Below are 19,736 nucleotides of genomic sequence, written 5' to 3' on the forward strand. Positions count from 1 at the left end.
TCTGCGAAAACAATATATTGCGCTCCGCTTATAATCTGTCCCAAAATGTTGTATTGTCATCTAGTGGCAAAAGAGAGAATTACACCCTTAAATATCAAACGCACATGCATGAACTTATTTACATAAACCGTGTATATATTTTATACTGAAGGAGTAAACATCTCTAGTAGTACCTAAATTTTTTTTTTTTTTTAATAATCAAAATAGCCTAAGGTTAATCATTTTAACAAAATATATATGAAACAACATGGCAGAATAGACTGTTAAGAGTTACCTTATCTTCCTGAATTGTTGCCAGATCAGGCAGACCTCTAACAACTTTGGCACGCTCTGAAAATGTAATACACCAATAGGAATTACTTATTTATGTATGATTTTTATTTGAATGTTTAATAAATGCATAATAAAATGTATGTACAGTATATAAGGTAATATGGGACAACACAGAACATGAAATATTCGTTTTTAATAATCATCTTGAAAGAAGGAGACAAAATGCATGTTTAAATACAGGCATAAGAGGTAATGGAAATAGGCTGTATGATTGGAGTAAGTGGGAAAGAATAAAGTACCTTATTTTTTTAAGGAACTAGTGATCAGTCTGGAAGTCTAAGACGCCAACATGTACAATTATAGGATTGTTTCTTGGCGTAAAGTTCTAAAGCTTTTTATACTTTTGAAAAGCAACATGCAACTGTGCAATTTGCCATTCATATATATAAATTAAAGAGTGCTTAATGTCAGCATATGATAATTCTATATTTTTGAACATCTACACACTAAAAATTACAACCCCCTCTCTATGTCTGTCTGTCTATCTATCTATCTATCTATCTATCTATCTATCTATAGAGACCACTGCAAAATTATCAGTTTCTCTGGTTTTACTATTTATAGGTATGTGTTTGAGTAAAATGAAAATGTATGTTTTTATTCTATTAACTACTGACAAATTTCTCTCATATTCCAAATAAAAATATTGTCATTTAGAGAATTTATTTGCAGAAAATAACAACTGGTCAAAATAACAAAAAAATGATACAGTGCAAGTTTGTATTCATTTTTAAACAACCCAATACTAATGTTTTAACTTCGCAAGAGTTCCGAAATCAGTATTTGGTGAATTATCTCTGCCAAGACACATGAAAGCTGTAAATGAAAATAAGGGTTATTGCACTAAGTATTGAATTCTAAACTCTTAAAACGTTAGTATTGCGTTGTTTATAAATGAATATAAACTTTTCTTTGCATTATTCGAGGTCTGAAAACACTGCATCTTTTTTTTTTTTTTTTGACCAGTTGTCATTTTCTGAAAATAAATTCTCTAAATGACAATATTTGTATTTGGAATTTGTGAGAAATGCTGTAGGTAGTTTATAGAATAAAACAAAAATGTTCAGTTTACTTAAACACACACCTATTAATAGTAAAACCAGAGAAACTGATAATTTTGCAGTGGTTTTTCCAAAGATATATATAATACACATTTATTTAGACACACTTTGGACATAACAAAATTTTTCTGAAACTAAAGAAACAATATCCATATGGAATAAAAAAGATAATAATATGCCTCATTTTAAAAAAGAAATAAAGAAAGAAAAAAAAACGTTATGCTGTGGTTAAATTGCCTAGTTTTCAAATACACATCTAAGGGCTGAATTAGGAGTGGATTGCTATTTATTGCTGATCATGCACTCACTGTGCTCAACTAAGGATTTTTGCATGCAAAAAAAATTAAGTTACAATATCGCAATAGCGTTAACATATTCTTCCATAGACTTCAATGGAGCGCGAAAAGTGGAAATAAACCATCCAAGTCGCGCAAACCTGATATGAATATTTCACATTCTTCTTTATGTAGCAGAATATGTTCTATTTCTTCATAAATATATATTTATATATATATCTGAAGTGTTTTTTGGTAAAATATATATCTATACCTATATATATAGTTGATTATACATAAGTATAGATATATACAGATATATATAGGAATAGGTATTCAGAAATACATATTCCCATATGTGCAGAATATTGGAATCTGAAATATTTATAGTCAATACATAGTTAAACACTGTTAGCACATCTTTCGTAATCTGACCCTAAGTATGTAACTTAATCCCTGCTTGAATAGTACTTCAAAAGTGTTAAAACAAATTATTAAAGTGAGGAAGGAAAATACATTTTGATTTATAGTACTATTTTTATGTGATCACAATTAGTAATATCTCACTAATAAAAAGAAAACAAAGTTAAGTAGATAGAACATGCCTCTAAGTGCAGAAGTGCAGTAATAATTTAAAGGATGTGCAATTATTTTTATCCTGACACTTTCATAAATATCACTGGAAAAAAACAGTCCATTAAAGTTTAAATGGTATGTCAAATTATTTATTTGTTCTACCCTGCAGTAGCAGAGTGGGTTGGTGTGTTCACTAATCTTGTTATGTGTTTTTTTCATTACAGTAATTATATTTCCTATGTGTGTGATGGATCTGGACAATAAATAAAGTTTAAAAAAAAAAAAGTGCCCTGATACAAAACAATACAATGGACAGAACCCACTATTGATTTTATTGTATTGAGATGTTTGTTCTTTGTAAAACAGAACCTGGTTAGAATACAACTAAAACAGAGAGGTGAAGAGTAGACAGGGAGAAAACTGTGGTTATGTATCTAGTTTAAATCTTTTGATAATGTAAGACAAATGGGAATATATTATAATTCAGATAACAAGCTTATCACAAAAATGTACATACAAAAGTCCAGATTGACATGAATAGCTTCTTCTATAGAAAAATATGTTGGTAACTTTTTCAACTATGAAATAGTCCTCCTCATTTTTTTATTCTCATTATAGATACACTTTACTTACTGGTCTCTGTTATTGCTGCTTCTCTGAAAAAACAAAATAGAAATATTGTTTTTAGGGAAATAAGGTAGAATAGATTTTCATAGAAAATATTTAAACTAGCATTATGCAATAAGTTTAAGTCAGTGTTAAACATTTTTGTTATCATGCTTTTTTGGTCTTTTTGGTATGGTATATGGTTCTGCATCTTCAGTAATAAACAATTATTTGTTTGTTTACTTTGTTTTATTTGGAAAACAATATATAAAAAGAATTTAAAAGCCAGAAAAATAGATCTAGGGGCCAATTTATCATGCCCTGTATGTATCTTAATGCATCAGTTTCCACGCGAGCCTTTAGGCAGCTGCTCCTTAACTCGTCTGCCACCTCTGAGGCGAAGGACAGCAATCAGACGGATCGGATACGATCGGGTTGATTTACACCCCCTGCTAGCGGTCGATTGGCCGCGAATTTGCAGGGGACGGCATTGCACAAGAATTTCACTAAAAATGGTTGTGCAATGATAAATACCAACAGCGTATGCTGGCGGCATTTAGCGATGTGAAGCGGACATGATCCGTTGTCCGCACATTGTTAAATCGTCCCACTTGAATAAAATATCAGCATATGCCATATTTTCTTATACATCATTGATGCATATACCTATTTTTCTTTTGAGCATTAAGAAATACTTTAATATATTTTGACTTAACAAGCAGCACAATTATATATGAATGATTTGTAAGTGGATGTACCAATGTGAATAAAATGGTTAACTTTTATAATACCTATAGCATTCTGTTTACTCGATCATAATGATAAAATAATAAAATACGTTATATTTTTATACCTATATAACATGTTTATAAGACTATAATAGTAATAATATTAACATTAAATTAATATTTCAATTAAACATTTTTTATTTTTTTAATATATGAGATGAGAATAATATATAAACTAATATATAGTTGGCATTAAAATGTATGAACATATTTAAAAAAAAATACTGTGATCTATAAACATTCATTCATGCATATTAGCAATTAAAGTATTTTATCAGCAATTTTAAAATTGCAGCAAAAAACAAATTGACAGTAAAACTGAGAATTTAAGTATGAATTATAATTTAAATTTATTAACATATGTAATTTTAATCTAGGCCTTTCCTGACTTTAAAAATACATATATGATATAAAACTCATGTAGCATGCATCATTCAACACCTCTTGCTTTTGTGTAAAAATGTTACTTTTTACACGCTCCCTAGGAGGCCAAAAAGCAACGCTGCTTTGCATCAAATACTTGGTTTAGACAATTTGTAACATTAAAACAATAAAAATTCTGGAGTAGTCTGTCCCTTTAATATAAAATATAAAGTATTGGAAGCAGAACATTATGATGGCTGTAACACATTTTAACACAATGGCCTCTATTTATAAAGGTCTGTCGGACCTGATCCGACAGCGCGGATCAGGTCCGACAGACCTCGCTGAATACGGCGAGCAATACGCTCGCCGTATTCAGCATTGCACCAGCAGCTTCTGGACCAATAGGCCAGCAGCTGCTGGCCAATAGGCCGCCAGTAGGGGGGTGTCAATCAACCCGATCGGGTTGATTTCCGGCAATGTCTGTCCGTCTGCTCAGAGCAGATGGACAGGTTATGGAGCAGCGGTCTTTGTGACCGCTGCTTCATTATTTGTGTTTCTGGCGAGTCTGATGACTCGCCAGAAACACGGCCCTTCAAGCTCTGTACGGAGCTTGATAAATATGGGCCATTGTGCTTGCTTGACTGGTTTCACATTGAAAGTCTTTTCATTTCATTACAAAACCTAGCTTCCGTGTGCTTTTTGAAAGTTTATTTTATTTTACACTGCCTATACTTCTAGATAAAAACTCTTTAGCTTACGCTGTCGGCATTTAACATTGCACAACCATTTCTAGTGAAATGCTTGTGCAATGCTGCACCCTGCAGATTAGTTGCCAATCAGCCGCTAGCAGGGGGTGTCAATCATCCCCATCGTATCTGATTGGGGTAATTGCTGTCCGCTGCCTCAGAGGTGGCAGACGAGTTAAGGAGCAGTGGTCTTAAGACCGCTGCTTGATAAATCTACCCCTTTGTATTCAACTTGGATGGCTTTTGTCTTTATTTTCAATGGAATCTAAATCCATTCAAATTTTTTTTACAAAACTGAATTGGAATTGTGGCCAAACTGCTTAAAGCAAAACATTTATAAATGTTTTAAAAAAATAAACTTATAACAGAGAAGTCAGTTTGGAGTTGGAAGAAAAGATGCAGTGACATAAACAAGAAAGAAGACAATATGCAAATACTTACTTCAATTTTTTATGTTCAGCCATTGCATCCTCAAAAGCTGTATCACACAAGAGATAAACAAGCAATGTTTAATACAAACACATATGTGGAATAAAATGATCAAATATTTAAAGGGACAATACATTTTGTCTTGCCATAGAATGACATATCAGCCAAGTCAAAACAAGTTTTTAAAACAAATTAACATCTTGGTTGCTGCCATTGTTTTTCAATAGCCAAAGTACACCCACCACTTGCCTTATTTCGAGTAGTAAATCTGTCATATGGCTAGTATAAAAGTGCATTGTTTTACAGTTTTTATCTGATAAATCCAATTAGGGAAATATGTTAGCCTTGAAAAGTGTTTGCAATGTGCTTTTTCAGTCCTAAGAATAAGAAAAGTCAAAATTTTGAAGGCTAAATTACATGAAAAGGGGGAAAATAGGAGATTATTGTAAAGTTATTTTACTATGCATAACTAAACTTTTTATACAACAATCTCGAGGACTTTAACCTTTTGGTAATTGATTTGTAGTGTATTAGACGATAGAACAAGATTTTAAAAACAAAGAGTACTGCAGAATTAACTAAACAACATATAGAAACACACTCTAACTGTAGCCTTATCATATGCTTAACCCCTTCATTACCAGGACTTTCAGAGAAAATACCAGAGAATTTTTAGCATTTTTGCTATCACTCAATTTAAACAGAATTTAAATAGCCTTGTTTTTTTTATTTACCTGTCAAAACTAAATATTTTTTTAAGCAGACAACCAAAGGTATTGATCTAGGTTAATTTTAGTATATTTCATGCCACCATTTCACAGCCAAATGCGAAAAAAAAGTTAACTTTTTCACAAACTTTGGCTTTCTCACTGAAATGATTTACATACTGTTTGTGCAATCATGGCACAAATAATTGAAAAAGCTTCACTGAGATCCCCTTTGAAATAGCAGACATTCATGGCTTTTTGGTCATTAGAATGCTGCAAATTGAAGCTGCACACCACACTTCCATTATTCCCAGCAGTGAAGGGGTTAAACAGGTAGCTTGTAAGGTTACATTTAGCTTTAGTGTAGATATTACCTTCCCAACTGACACTTCCCACTCCCTGATCCCTCCCAAACAGCAATCTTCCCTCCCTCATCCCCCCACTCCCCCCCCCCACCACCACACACACACTGGTCACCATCATCTTAGGTACTGGCAGACAGTCTCCCAATATGAAAATGTAAGGCAATTAAAAAAAAATATATATATATTTTTTCTATTTTTTGCAGTGTAGGATCCCCACTTACCCTCCAACCTCCCCAACCCCTCCCATACAGCTCTCTAACCCTCCTCGCTCTAACTAGTGTTGACATCTTAGGTACTGGCAGCTGTCTGCCATTATCTATAAAATACCTAAATATGTGTGTGTATGGGGTATTTTCTGTAGTGTAATGGACCCCCCCAACCCCACATTTTTTCTGTAGTGTAGCTCCCCAAAAGGGATTAAATTCCAACATTACTGTATCTCAAACAACTTTACAAAATATTTGCATATAAAAAAAAAAAAAAAAAGGATTTCTAACTGTCATTGTATTATTATATTTTAAATAGTTTTTCAGGCATGGGACAGACCAATTGAATGTTATTTATTTGACCCTCTTTGTACTGTCCAGTCAGGGACACATATAAATCAGCCAATAGGATTTAAATAGGATTTCAGTAGCTCTCATCCTATTGGCTGATTTGAATTTGAAGAATCAAATAAGCCAATAGGAATGCAAGTGACGCCATATTTAAAAGCGTAACTTGCATTCAATATTCAGTGTATGGCAGTGATCGTACAAAGAGGATCCTTCACACTCCTTGGCTCCGCTGTCGCCGGTCTTCAGTTCCTTGGTTGCCAGTCTTCAGTTCCACGGTTCTGAAAGAAGATAGAAGAGGTCGCCGCTTGGAAGAAGTCTTCACCGCCGGACTTCAGGAACCGTTTGGGACCAAGGCTATTTTTACATTTCTGCGGTGTTTGTGTTTAGCTGTAATTTTCCTCTTACTCATTTACTGTACCCACACATATTATATACCGTTTTTCTCGCCATTAAATGGACTTTCTAAAGATACCATTATTTTCATCATATCTTATAATTTACCATAAAAAAAATTATAAAATATGAGGAAAAAATTGAAAAAAACACACTTTTTCTAACTATGACCCCCAAAATCTGTTACACATCTACAACCACCAAAAAACACTTGTGCTAAATAGTTTCTAAATTTTGTCCTGAGTTTAGAAATACCCAATGTTTAGATGTTCTTTGCTTTTTTTGTAAGTTATAGGGCAATAAGTAAAAGTAGCACTTTGCTATTTCCGAACCATTATTTTTCAAAATTAGCGCTAGTTACATTAGAACACTAATATCTTTCAGGAATCTCTGAATATCCATTGACATGTATATATTTTTTTTTAGTAGACATCCCAAAGTATTCATCTAGGCCCATTTTGGTATATTTCATGCCACCATTTTACCGCCAAATGCGATTAAATACAAAAAATCGTTCAGTTTTTTACTAATTTTTTCACAAACTTTTGGTTTCTCACTGAAATTATTTACAAACAGCTTGTGCAATTATGGCTTAAATGGTTGTAAATTCTTCTCTGGGATCCCCTTTGTTCAGAAATAGCAGACATATATGGCTTTGGCGTTGCTTTTTAGTAATTAGAAGGCTGCTAAATGCCACTGCGCACTACACATGTATTATGCCCAGCAGTGAAGGGGTTAATTATGGAGCATGTAGGAAGTTTTTAGGGATAATTTTAGCTTTAGTGTAGTGTAGTAGACAACCCCAAGTATTGATCTAGGCCAATTTTGGTATATTTCATGCCACCATTTCACCGCCAAATGCGATCAAATTAAAAAAAAACGTTAAATTTTTCACAATTTTAGATTTCTCACTGAAATCATTTACAAACAGCTTGTGCAATTATGGCAAAAATTGTTGTAAATGCTTCTCTGGGATCCCCTTTGTTCAGAAATAGCAGACATATATGGCTTTGGCGTTGCTTTTTGGTAATTAGAAGGCCGCTAAATGCCGCTGCGCATCACACGAGTATTATGGCTAGCAGTGAAGGGGTTAATTAGGTAGCTTGTAGGGAGCTTGCAGGGTTAATTTTAGCTTTAGTGTAGAGATCAGCCTCCCACCTGACACATCACACCCCCTGATCCCTCCCAAACAGCTCTCTTCCCTCCCCCACCCCACAATTGTCCCCGCCATCTTAAGTACTGGCAGAAAGTCTGCCAGTACTAAAATAAAAGCTATCTTTTATTTTTTTATTATTTTTTTAGCATATTTACATATGCTGCTATGTAGGATCCCCCCTTAGCCCCCAACCTCCCTGATCCCCCCCAAACAGCTCTCTAACCCCCCCCCCCCCTGCCTTATTGTGTGCCATATTGGGTACTGGCAGCTGTCTGCCAGTACCCAGTTTGAAATTAAAAAGTTTTTGTTTATTTTTATTAAAAAAAACAACTATTTTCTGTAGTGTAGCTGCCCCCCCACAACCCCCAACCCCCAACCCTCTCCCAGATTACTACTTTTATTTATTTATACCCTCTCTCCCACTGAGTCTCTCCCACTGAGTCCTTATAATTGTTCCATAGTGTAGGGTTCCCACCCGCACATGCGCGCACCCACCCTCGTGCACGCGCGCGCACGCTCCCGTGCACGCGCGCGCATTCTGACACGCACCCCACACGCGATCCTGCCTCCCTCCTCCATTGATCGCCGTCCACCCACCTCCCTGGATAAGCTCCCACCCACCAACGAACACCGCGATCAATGGCTGATGCAGAGAGGGCCACAGAGTGGCTCTCTCTAAATCGGACTGCTCAAAACTGTTATTGCAGGATGCCTCAATATCGAGGCATCACTGCAATAACATGAAAGCGGCTGGAAGCGATCAGGATCGCTTCCAGGGCTTTCAAAGACCAACGACGTACGGGGTACGTCCTTGGTCCTTAACTGCATTTTTTTGCAGGACGTACCCCATACGTCGTTGGTCGTTAAGGGGTTAATTTTTGGGTTTTTTTTATTTATAAGATTAGGGATTTTGGGCAATTGAAAAAGAGCTGAATGCCATTTTAAGGGCAATAAAAGAGCTGAATGCTTTTTTAAGGGCTATGCCCATACAACTGCCCCTTTAGGGGCAATGGGTAGTTTAGGATTTTTGAGTGTTAGTTTTTTTATTTTGGGGGGTTTGGTGGGTGGGGGGTTTTACTGTTAGGGGGGAACTTATTTTTTTTTAAAAGTAAAACAGCTGTTTAACTTAGGGCAATGCCCTACAAAAGGCCCTTTTAAGGGCTATTGGTAGTTTAGTATTAGATTAGGGGGTGTTTTTATTTTGGGAGGGCTTTTTCATTTCCATAGGGATTATGTATAATTTTTTTATTTTTGATAATTTGGTTTATTATTTTATGCAGTGTTAGACTTTTTTATTTTTTGTAATTTTAGTTTAATTTAAACTTAATTTTCTTTATTTTTAAATTGATGTTAGGTTTTTTATTTTAATTGTAATTTAGGATTATTATAAATTATATAATGGGGTTAATTTAGGGGGTGTTAGGTTAGGGGGCTTAGTGACTAGTTATTTGCGATATGGGGGCATGGCGGTTTAGGGGTTAATAGTTTAAATGGCTAGATTGCGTTGTGGGGCATGGCGGATTAGGGGTTAATAGTTTAAATGACTAGATTGTGTTGTGGAGCATGGCGGATTAGGGGTTTATAGTTTAAATGGTTAGATTGTGTTGTGGGGCATTGCGGTTTAGGGGTTAATAGCTTAATTTGGCTAATTTGCGATATGGGGCATGGCGGATTGGGGGTTAATAGTTTAAATAGATACTTTGCGATATGGGGGTTGGCGGATTAGGGGTTAATACATTAGTTATTGTGGTGGGGGGTTGCGGTTGAGAGATAGATATTGCGCATGCATTAGGTGTTTGATTTTATTTTAACAGCAAGCGACGGGGAAAATATACGCGCCGCACTTGTATGAGTGTAGTGTAAGGTTGGGTTACCATAGTAACCTATTAATGTTTTAGAAAGCCAGCATCGGGTGGAAGCGTTGACACACCTACACGAAAAGAGTGACCGCACGCAAAGCGGAAACCTTTTCAATGGAAACCTGGTACTAAAATGGAGTCGTAAACTACTTTTAGCTGTCGGCCGCTTCGGTTGCTTACGGCTCCATTTTTAATCGCTCAATGGAATTGAGCCCTAGATTTGCTCTCATTGGGGCAACGTGAATAAAGACCTTGCATAAAGGGTTAGGGCTAAAATTAAAGTTGCATTAAACATTACATAAATACATTAACATTATTAACAGTTACAATTATATTATATACACTATCTATTAAAAAGTATTCACATATATATTAAAAAAGTTATAAGGGTTAAAACGTATATGGTATATGACAAGGTATTTGAATGGAAAGGGCTGTAATGGATATATACATACATATACATGTCTAAATATGTGCATTTATGTATATATACATATGTATATATGTTTATACATGTGTATTTATGTTTATATGTGTATATTTGTATATACATACATATATACACATATAAACACATATATACATATGTATGTATACATGGAGCCCTTTCCACTCAAATACCTGAAAACAAGAAAAATCATTTTATTCAATTTTAATATTTAATAATGTGTTTGACTGTGTTTATACTGTAAAGATTTTAACTTCCAATGTTCTTCACATAGAGGAAAATGTTCTATGTGTTTTTAAATATACAGTATAATATATATATATATATATATATATATATATATATATATATATATCACGTTGATTGGGGTAGCCGTGTTAGTCCAGTGATTTAGATACCAAAATAACAAGAGTATTGCATTGAGCAATGATACTTTTTTATTGGACTAACTATCGCCTGGATTTAGAGTTTGGCGGTAGCCGTCAAAACCAGCGTTAGAGGCTCCTAACGCTGGTTTTTACCGCCCGCTGGTATTTGGAGTCAGTCAGGAAAGGGTCTAACGCTCACTTTCCAGCCGCGACTTTTCCATACTGCAGATCCCCTTACGTCAATTGCGTATCCTATCTTTTCAATGGGATCTTTCTAACGCCGGTATTTAGAGTCGTGGCTGAAGTGAGCGTTAGAAATCTAACGACAAAACTCCAGCCGCAGAAAAAAGTCAGGAGTTAAGAGCTTTATGGGCTAACGCCGGTTCATAAAGCTCTTAACTACTGTGCTCTAAAGTACACTAACACCCATAAACTACCTATGTACCCCTAAACCGAGGTCCCCCCACATCGCCGCCACTCAATTAAAATTTTTTAACCCCTAATCTGCCGACCGCACACCGCCGCCACCTACGTTATCCCTATGTACCCCTAATCTGCTGCCCCTAACACCGCCGACCCCTATATTATATTTATTAACCCCTAATCTGCCTCCCCAACGTCGCCTCCACCTACCTACAATTATTAACCCCTAATCTGCCGACCGGACCTCACCGCCACTATAATAAATGTATTAACTCCTAATCCGCCTCACTCCCACCTCAATAACCCTATAATAAATAGTATTAACCCCTAATCTGCCCTCCCTAACATCTCCGACACCTAACTTCAAGTATTAACCCCTAATCTGCCGACCGGACCTCACCGCTACTCTAATAAATTTATTAACCCCTAAAGCTAAGTCTAACCCTAACCCTAACACCCCCCTAAGTTAAATATAATTCAAATCTAACGAAATAAATGAACTCTTATTAAATAAATTATTCCTATTTAAAGCTAAATACTTACCTGTAAAATAAACCCTAATATAGCTACAATATAAATTATAATTATATTGTAGCTATTTTAGGATTAATATTTATTTTACAGGCAACTTTGTATTTATTTTAACCAGGTACAATAGCTATTAAATAGTTAAGAACTATTTAATAGCTACCTAGTTAAAATAATTACAAAATTACCTGTAAAATAAATCCTAACCTAAGTTACAATTAAACCTAACACTACACTATCAATAAAATAATTAAATAAAATACCTACAATTATCTACAATTAACCTAACACTACACTATCAATAAATAAATTAAATAAAATACCTACAAATAAATACAATTAAATAAACTAACTAAAGTACAAAAAATAAAAAAAGCTAAGTTACAAAAAATAAAAAAATTAATTACAAACATAATAAAAATATTACAACAATTTTAAGCTAATTACACCTACTCTAAGCCCCCTAATAAAAAAACAAAGCCCCCCAAAATAAAAAAATGCCCTACCCTATTCTAAAATTAAAATAGAAAAGCTCTTTTACCTTACCAGCCCTTAAAAGGGCCTTTTGCGGGGCATACCCCAAAGAATTCAGCTCTTTTGCCTGTAAAAAAAACATACAATACCCCCCAACATTACAACCCACCACCCACATACCCCTAATCTAACCCAAACCCCCCTTAAATAAACCTAACACTAAGCCCCTGAAGATCTTCCTACCTTGTCTTCACCATGCCAGGTATCACCGATCGCTCCAGGCTCCGAAATCTTCATCCAAGCCCAAGCAGGGGCTGGAGATCCATCATCCGGCTGAAGTCTTCTATCAAGCGACGGCTGAAGAGGTCCAGAAGAGGCTCCAAAGTCTTCATGCTATCCGGGCAGAAGAGTAGATCCGGACCGGCAACCATCTTCTTCCAAGCGGTGACAAGCGGCTCCATGTTGAAGACCTCCGGCGTGGATCCATCCTCTTCTTGCGACTTCCTAAGTCCGAATGAAGGTTCCTTTAAATGACGTCATCCAAGATGGCGACCCTCGACTTCCGATTGGCTGATAGGATTCTATCAGCCAATCGGAATTAAGGTAGGGAAAATCTGATTGGCTGATTGAATCAGCCAATCAGATTGAGCTCGCATCCTATTGGCTGTTCCGATCAGCCAATAGAATGCAAGCTCAATCTGATTGGCTGATTGGATCAGCCAATCGGATTGAACTTGAATCTGATTAGCTGATTCCATCAGCCAATCAGATTTTTCCTACCTTAATTCCGATTGGCTGATAGAATCCGATCAGCCAATTGGAATTCGAGGGACGCCATCTTGGATGACGTCATTTAAAGGAACCTTCATTCAGACTTAGGACGTCGCAAGAAGAGGATGGATCTGCTCCGGAGGTCTTCAATATGGAGCCGCTTGTCACCGCTTGGAAGAAGATGGTTGCCGGTCCAGATCTACTCTTCTGCTCGGATAGCATGAAGACTTTGGAGCCTCTTCTGGACCTCTTCAGCCGTCGCTTGATAGAAGACTTCAGCCGGATGATGGATCTCCAGCCCCCGCTTGGGCTTGGATGAAGATTTCGGAGCCTGGAGCGATCAGTGATACCTGGCATGGTGAAGACAAGGTAGGAAGATCTTCAGGGGCTTAGTGTTAGGTTTATTTAAGGGGGGTTTGGGTTAGATTAGGGGTATGTGGGTGGTGGGTTGTAATGTTGGGGGGTATTGTATGTTTTTTTTTACAGGCAAAAGAGCTGAATTCTTTGGGGTATGCCCCGCAAAAGGCCCTTTTAAGGGCTGGTAAGGTAAAAGAGCTTTTCTATTTTAATTTTAGAATAGGGTAGGGCATTTTTTATTTTGGGGGGCTTTGTTATTTTATTTGGGGGCTTAGAGTAGGTGTAATTAGCTTAAAATTGTTGTAATATTTTTATTATGTTTGTAATTATTTTTTTTATTTTTTGTAACTTAGCTTTTTTTATTTTTTGTACTTTAGTTAGTTTATTTAATTGTATTTATTTGTAGGTATTTTATTTAATTTATTTATTGATAGTGTAGTGTTAGGTTTAATTGTAGATAATTGTAGGTATTTTATTTAATTAATTTATTGATAGTGTAGTGTTAGGTTTAATTGTAACTTAGGTTAGGATTTATTTTACAGGTAATTTTGTAATTATTTTAACTAGGTAGCTATTAAATAGTTCTTAACTATTTAATAGCTATTGTACCTGGTTAAAATAAATACAAAGTTGCCTGTAAAATAAATATAAATCCTAAAATAGCTACAATATAATTGTTATTTATATTGTAGCTACATTAGGGTTTATTTTACAGGTAAGTATTTAGCTTTAAATAGGAATAATTTATTTAATAAGAGTTAATTTATTTTGTTAGATTTAAATTATATTTAACTTAGGGGGGTGTTAGGGTTAGGGTTAGACTTAGCTTTAGGGGTTAAAAAATTTATTAGAGTAGCGGTGAGGTCCGGTCGGCAGATTAGGGGTTCATACTTGAAGTTAGGTGTCGGCGATGTTAGGGAGGGCAGATTAGGGGTTAATACTATTTATTAAAGGGTTAGTGAGGCAGATTAGGGGTTAATACATTTATTATAGTAGCGGTGAGGTCCGGTCGGCAGATTAGGGGTTAATAATTGTAGGTAGGTGGAGGCGACGTTGTGGGGGGCAGATTAGGGGTTAATAAATATAATATAGGGGTCGGCGGTGTTATGGACAGCAGATTAGGGGTACATATGGATAATGTTGATTGCGTCGGTGTACGGAGCGGCAGATTAGGGGTTAATAATAATATGCAGGGGTCAGCGATAGCGGGGGCGGCAGAGTAGAGGTTAATAAGTGTAAGGTTAGGGGTGTTTAGACTCAGGGTACATGTTAGGGTGTAAGGTGCAGACTTAGGAAGTGTTTCCCCATAGGAAACAATGGGGCTGCGTTAGGAGCTTAACGCTGCTTTTTTGCAGGTGTTAGGTTTTTTTTCAGCTCAAACTGCCCCATTGTTTCCTATGGGGGAATCGTGCACGAGCACGTTTTTGAAGCTGGCCGCGTCCGTAAGCACCGCTGGTATCGAGAGTTGCAGTGGCGGTAAATTATGCTCTACGCTCCTTTTTTGGAGCCTAACGCACTGAAAACGCAGCCATTCTGTGAACTCTAAATACCAGCGGTATTTAAAAGGTGCGGGGAAAAAAAAGCATGTGTTAGCTACGCGGGTCGTTACCGACAAAACTCTAAATCTAGCCGTATATATTTATAAGTAGACACGCTTTTGAAAGGAAGGAATCCTTCTGAAAGCTTGTCTACTTATAAATGTTATTTTGGTATATATATCTGTATATACCTATAGAGAAGGTTTACTATCCCTCTAACTAGAAATCGTTTTTGAAATCAGAAACATCTGGTGAGATAAATAATGTAAATAATTATGAGACATGTTAATAAAGTTATTATGAAACTACATAATAATGAGCTAAATATTGAAAGATCAAAACTAGAGGAAAAGTCCTAGCGTGTATTACCTTTTCCACTCAGGTCAAGGGTCCTTTTATGCGTGTCTTTACCGTCAAACAGCTCCAGGGTATACAAGCCTTTGTCAGCTTCAGTTGGGTTGATTATATGAAGCCACACTTGGTTCATTGTGCTGCCTGATTTCAACTTATCAGAACTGGCTAATGGTTTGTTTCTGAAAGAGATAAATACTAAGCATTAATCCACTAATTCTATATTTACAGGAGTCCATAAGTCACTAAGGGTTATTTCTAGATTAATTGATTAAATAATGAAGATGTCTAAATATAAAATATTAATATGGAGTGGAGAAAATACTAGTCTGGTTATGTTTATTCTGTCAAAATCTTTGACTATCCTCTTTATTTATGAGTCATGGTCTAGACTGTGATAAAATTAAACTTTGCACTACAGAGGAGAGGAGTGATGATTTTATGCACATTGTTTAGAAAGAAGAATGTTTTAAAGATAATACATTGCATATACATAATGTTCTCTTTAGAATGATAGGATAAACATGAAGTATTAGAATAGGAAAAGGGCAACTGAAAGGGTTTCCCTGATCAGTCCTTCTAGCACATACAATACTCATTGAAATATATTTTTGATATACTTTTCTCTTATTGTCCCTCTGACCTTCCCCTTGTGACCTTGTATGCAAGAATGAAATCAGCAACATACTTGTGGTACCAAACTGGCTTCATTTGTTCTGTGAAATATTTCACATCGCTGTATATTTTAATTCCTTCTCCAGTGCCCTGGCATTTCAACGGGGAGGCAGAAAGTGCTTATAAAAATGAAACAGTAATAATTAATAAAAAGGTAAACAAAGCACAACAATCTTATATACAATCTTCACAGCCTCAATTATTATCTTCATGTGTAATGCACCAACAGACTCCACAGTGCTATACAGGGGGTACAATCAATTAAGACAGGATAGGGAAGTCGTCTGTCACAGAAGGATTATTACAAGGGCTACCCTTACTGTATAACACAGATTTATATTCCCATTAAGCCAATGCGTTTACTAGGTATGTTTTGAGGGCAATTTAGCCCTCACATGTAGCTCACATTACTAAATATTGTTTTTCAAGACATTAGCAGGTTACATTATGGCACACAAATCAATTAATACTCTATCCTTGTGATAGTAGTATATACAGTTTACTAGAAAAACAATATCGTGGGGATTTTGAGGGCTTTTAATCCTGATTTTTCTTAATACATTAATCTTTTATAGGACTGCTTTTTTTACCATTATATATATATATATTTAAATGTATTAATAGTAACATCCTATATATTTTATTTTAAAATGAAAATGTGATTTAAATTTAATTAAATTTAGAAGTGTTATGTTTAATGTAAGTGACTGGCCCTCTATATTTATTATTTTCTCATGGGCCATGATACATTGTTAGTGTCTAGATCTTCTAGGGATTAACAAATGTGGATGTGGTAATGATATTTTTTGACACAACCAAGTCTCCTACCCTATATATCATTTTAACCTAGTAACATAGTAGATGAGGTTGAAAAAAAGACAGAAGTCCATCAAGTTCAACTTAAAATAATAAATAAATTATATTCTTTTAGACTTTGTCCATTGCTGCAGGCCAATATAAATTCCTGGGTAGGCAAGGAGGATACATGTCATAGTGCTTGGAGGGAATTGTCTATGGAAAAGTCCAATGCACAATGGTATCCACATAATAGTTGCAACATGTGCACTAGGAGAGAGTTTCTCTTTTGTAGTCATGAGCTGCACATCATTTTAAAAATGGTGACTCTCTAGCATTAAAAAGCTTCTCTAGTGAGTGACTTAAATTGGATATACAGATCAATATTCTTGGGGAGGGACAGTTACTCACTCTTTCCCTCATCTACATAGATTGTTGACAGTGATGTAAAATCAGATCACTTATGGATATGGGAAATGAACTGCTATAATCTTATCTGTATTTCCTCATATTAAAAACTTGAGGCTTTTAAGTCATTATAAGTTTTACAATAACATTTACTTATGATAATTTCTTAATAGCTCTAAATATCTGACAAAGAAATTAATTGATTAGCTTTGAGATACTTACCACTAATTCTGCAAATCTCCTTCATGATGTCTTCAAACCCTGAAAAATTAAAGTATTTATGTGATTGGACATGAGACAAATCTCCACATCATATAATTTATATATATATAAATTTCTCTAAAAATATCAGCCAAACCTTTGATTTTTTTCTTTATTAAAAAAAAAATTGAGCTCAATTTGTCATCAAGGGGGCAGATGAGGTTTACTGTCATTAAAATAGTAGAGCAAGGATGCACTGACTCAAGATGAATAAATGCTGGATAACAAAATTTATTAGCAGTCCAAAATTAGTAACAAGTTAATGAGGTCACAGTCAGGAATGCCTGGCGCGTTTCGCGCATGCGTGGATGCGCTTCTTCGGAGGCTAACCTTATCTGCCCAGCCTTGCAATGAGTGGGCAGCAGTACGCTGTCCGCATTGCCGCCTAGTGGTCATGTGTGACCAATCGAGCGTAAGAGGGGGCTGTCAATCATCTCAATTTAATCGAATCTGGATTATTGCAATCCACAATACATAGGTGGCGGAGTATGAAAAGTTGGGGCTCCGAAGCAGCTATCGCAGCTTGATAAATGGAGCCCATCATGTCATTGTACATGTAAGTTAGGTTTTGGCAACAGGAGTGAAGGACATTGAATAAGAAGGTACGCAAAAAGAAAAAGTGCTATTATACAAATGTAAACCAAATAAAGGGAAAAGCTCAAAATATTTCTCAACACAACACATAAAGCCAATTAGTCCTACCTTGATTGTTAAGGTCAAGGTCAGTGGTGTCCTCTCCTCTGTTATCCTTCACCAAAGCTTTGTAATGTCCCTTCTCCTCATTACTGAACTATTAACACAGCAAAGAATGGTAATAAAATATAAGTAGTAATATAAGTAGTTTTATAAGTTAGAGTTACATTAATTCTGTGTACTTTCTCTTTTCAATCTGCCGTTACTGCATATGCATACATAATATTAATACAATAGAAAAATAATGACAGATAAATGGGGTAATCTCTGTGTCTGTGTAAATGTGTGCTAGTGACTATGTCAGTATGTGTTTCTGTTAGTATTATGTCATTATATTATCAATGATTATAAAAATGACAAATAGTTGGAAAAAAAAATCAGTAATATTTTCTGTTTTGAAGGGCAGGAATTGAGTTTCCAAAGCACTAAAGGTCACATATTTGTCTTCTGATTACAATGTACCTTAGAATTATTGGTGTTAGTGTTTGACAGTGTTGTTACCTTTTCAATCACAAGTGTTCCAGTCCCACTCTGGTCCTCATATTGCCCCCTAGGTTCAGTCTTTTTGTCCAACAACCACTTGAGAATTGTTTCTTTTTTTGTATTTGTCACCTGTTGGCAAATTTGAATTCCAAGATGAAAACCATACTGATTCAGAAATGTTCCTAAATCAAATACAAATACAATACAAGTAGCTACGTTTTTATAATTATTATTATTATAAATAATAATAATAATATTCAGATAAATATCAGATTTCTTAATACTAGGATTGTGTAACTCTGCTGTTCTGCTGACAGGATGACCAAATGACTAGTTTATATGTGGATGGCAAGGAGTGGCTAATCACTACTTTTTCTGTCCAACAGGATGGCGTTCAGCCATTTTCTAAATGCAGCTGACAAAAGGGGTTATTGAATAGTTTATAACTGTTTATTTTTCTTTGTTTGTTGCTATGCTGGACTATACTTAAGTCTAATACTTTATACCTTGCACATTAGTATGACATGACATTCCTCTGTAACCTTCCATTGCAGCTGTTCCAGAAAATATGGTCCTGCAAAGGATACAATTAGTTATTGCAAAACCAATTGAGCTTAATGGCACCAAGAATGCAATTGTATGGAGCAATTCATGGAAAATTCACAAGGTGATATGATATTATGAGATACCACATGCAGAGATAACTAACATGCCACATGCATTTAAAATGACAAGTAAAAAAAACAAACAAAACAAGCCTCCATCGCGTCTCAGTCCTTAGGTGAGCAGGCGTTCTGGTGGTGGTAAGAAGCCTGGTTCCGGTCCTGGGAGGAAGCAAGCTGGTCCGGAGGCATTGGAGGGTGCTCCTTAATCAGCGGGGACAGCGGCGGTGACGTCATCGGCGGAAATGAGTGGCAGGGAACCGGAGCTGAGGGCCGCTCTGGCC

General features: G+C 35.7%; 1 protein-coding gene across 1 annotated transcript in view; it reads right to left on the bottom strand.

The window, feature by feature from the left end:
* The window catches only part of MYOM3 (myomesin 3), a 209,580-nt gene that overhangs the window by 10,288 nt on the left and 179,556 nt on the right, over window positions 1–19,736 (bottom strand). The window contains exons 27-35 of the mRNA XM_053707175.1: window positions 19,297–19,364; window positions 18,809–18,919; window positions 18,317–18,404; window positions 17,576–17,614; window positions 16,164–16,269; window positions 15,494–15,657; window positions 5,193–5,229; window positions 2,879–2,901; window positions 275–330 (exon numbers count right to left, since the gene is read on the bottom strand). Of these exons, the coding sequence (XP_053563150.1) occupies window positions 275–330; window positions 2,879–2,901; window positions 5,193–5,229; window positions 15,494–15,657; window positions 16,164–16,269; window positions 17,576–17,614; window positions 18,317–18,404; window positions 18,809–18,919; window positions 19,297–19,364 (692 nt within the window). The remainder of the gene's footprint in view (window positions 1–274; window positions 331–2,878; window positions 2,902–5,192; window positions 5,230–15,493; window positions 15,658–16,163; window positions 16,270–17,575; window positions 17,615–18,316; window positions 18,405–18,808; window positions 18,920–19,296; window positions 19,365–19,736) is intronic.

This window comes from Bombina bombina, chromosome 3, assembly GCF_027579735.1.
Source record: "Bombina bombina isolate aBomBom1 chromosome 3, aBomBom1.pri, whole genome shotgun sequence".
NCBI lineage: Eukaryota > Metazoa > Chordata > Amphibia > Anura > Bombinatoridae > Bombina > Bombina bombina.